This window comes from Limulus polyphemus, unplaced genomic scaffold, assembly GCF_000517525.1.
Source record: "Limulus polyphemus unplaced genomic scaffold, Limulus_polyphemus-2.1.2 Scaffold8612, whole genome shotgun sequence".
Taxonomy (NCBI): domain Eukaryota; kingdom Metazoa; phylum Arthropoda; class Merostomata; order Xiphosura; family Limulidae; genus Limulus; species Limulus polyphemus.
The window spans coordinates 9,325-11,884 of record NW_013674222.1 but is presented as its reverse complement, the minus strand read 5'-3'; the positions used below and the strand labels follow the sequence as shown (position 1 = coordinate 11,884).

The 2,560-nt window shown below is 34.7% G+C and overlaps 1 protein-coding gene across 1 annotated transcript in view; it reads right to left on the bottom strand.

Annotated features, from left to right (window-relative positions):
* LOC106475460 (28S ribosomal protein S30, mitochondrial-like) overlaps positions 1-2,337 on the bottom strand; it is a 16,002-nt gene extending 13,665 nt beyond the window's left edge. Inside the window, exon 1 of the mRNA XM_013936140.1 lies at positions 1,693-2,337. Within this exon, the coding sequence (XP_013791594.1) occupies positions 1,693-2,322 (630 nt within the window). The 5' untranslated portion in view covers positions 2,323-2,337. The remainder of the gene's footprint in view (positions 1-1,692) is intronic.
* Positions 2,338-2,560: the final 223 nt, after the last annotated feature.

Here is a 2,560-nt window from a genome sequence, read left to right as displayed (position 1 = left end):
AGACACCTCTGAATATGTGTGTGAGGACTATGTTGGTTAATAATGGCTGGAGACGGCTTGAATGGGTAATGAAGAAAACCGTTAATATAAGTTTAACATTGTTATGTTAAACTTATATTAAAGTTTTTCTTCATTACCCATTCAAGCCGTCTCCAGCCATTATTAGTCTCAAAGTGGGTTCCTCGTCATCGAACTATGTTGATAAGTTCAAGTCCAATTCCAAAATTAAACTACCAGGAACCAACATCCATACAGGAGTAGGATGAGAGATCCCAACTGACACAACATGACTGTGGACAATAAGGTGATTGATTCAGCTCTAAATCCAAAACTAACCACCAGGAACAGACATCCAATCGAGGGTAGGATGATGGATCCAATTGAAGGGGTGAACTGCATATATGCCAACACACTACATGTGTGAGTACATCATGTTGATTTTTTCAGCTCTAAATCCAAAACTCAACTGTCCGGAACTGACATACATGCGGATGTAGAATGAGGGATCCCAAGCACATGACATGTGTGATAACATACGGTGCCTGGTTCAACTCTAAATCTAAAACCTAACTGCTGGGTACCTACATCCATGTGAGGGTAGGATGAGCACAATATGGTGACTGATTCAGCTCTAAGTCCAAAGCTCACCACCAGAAACAGATTTCCATTTGAGAGTAGGATGAGGGATCTCAATCAAAGGGGTGAACTGCAAATATGCCAGCACACTACATGTGTGAGTACATCATGTTGATTGGTTCAGCCCTAAATCCAAAACTCAGATTTCTTAGCAAGTGCCAATATAAATGGCTGATGTAAATATAATAAGCACTAGATGATTTTATTCTAAAATATTACGAGGCTGGTCTGATTTAATTTTTGAAATTAGACAGCAATCTTAACCCTGCTTTAGTCCTTCTGTAAAAATTTTTCGTAGTCACTCTTTCGGGGTCAGAGCAGACACCATCAATAAAAAAAATATTTAAAAATATTTAAATAAAAATAAATAATAATAAAGTATTATTTGGGAAACAAAAAACACAAACTCAAAATCTTTTCCTTCATTAATCAATAAATGAACATTGGATATTACAACTTGTTCTTTTTTACCACCTACACTAAGTGTAACAATTTAACACAAACTAGCCGAATACTGAAGCTACTGACAACAACAAACACGTATGTGCTTCCATCTGTCAGCCCTGACATTTACAAATATTTGAGGTCTGTCAGAAAACTAAAGCAGGGTTAAACAACTAGGCTTCCCAAACCTTCGTTAAACTAAAACACTTTTTTGGCACAATGAAAGATAAAATCTTTATTACTACTATATATCAGGGCTAGTGACTACGGTGTTAATTCTGCCTGTACTAAAGTTGCACTATGAATAAAAATTAATTATAAAAAATTAAAAAGATACTACTCAAGTTTAATATAGGTCAAGTTAACACTGAAGTAACTAACCCTGATTCTGGTAACTGTGTTACTGAAATTAGTCAGTTGAACTATCTAAATTCGAATACAGATGATATGTTACATTATATTGTGCAAAAAAAATCATTGTTTTTCATTCTTAACATAAAAACACAATGTGCCTGAAAAGAAATTATCATTTTCAACGAAAAAGCCAGATTATTCAAAAAACCGTTTACTCTGTGTGGATTCAATTGATTTAAATTTATAATAACTTTATACCTCAGCATTCGCTAGATGCTGCCCTTCGTCACTCACTGCTAATGTGGTTGAAATTAATGATGTCATTTCATCCAAGACGCCACCACCTTGACCTCTACTCACGGTTTCTTCTGTGGGCTTTTGTTGGGTAATTTTGTAATTACGCGAAAACTGACAACACTGAACTTTCACTACTTCAATCAACTGTTGTTTTAACTTATCATATACATCATCTACATTAGTCCCTTGATATATTTCTGGTAAACCTTTTATAATGTTTGTGCGAGTGCAGTATTGTTGAAATGGAAGTAAATCGTAAGAGCGTGAGACTGGCCCAAGTATGACAGCTGGATATTTCTGTCTGCTGATAATCTCAAGAAGTTTTTGTTCAACTGTTGGCAGTTCCTGGACATATTTATACCATTGTTTTCTTGCATGTTTTTTTCTCCCTTCTTTCGACGAATCAATAATTTCAGGATAGGATGGTATTTCTACATACTCTTGTAAGTCTTGATTTGGTCTATCTGGCTTATAAGCAGAAGCAGTTGGTGTACCGTAAGTCCGTATTAAAAAATTCTGGTTCACAATATCACGAGAAATGTGAGAAATCCTCCTACCCAAACTTTTCATACACATTCTGCGCGCAGCCATTGTTGTAAACTGCGCCCTCTGCTGTGTGAAAAGAGAAGGTTAAATTTATTATTAAACAAAAAACAACCTATCAAAGATTACCAAAACTTTTGTAAAAAAAAAACATTTTAAATTTTAACATTATAAATTCTTATAAATTTACTTACGTGTTTATGAGTTTTTGTTTTAGTTATAAATAACCTCCATATACAGTACTGTGCAAAAGTGTTAGGACAAAGTCAAAAATTAGATTTCAGAC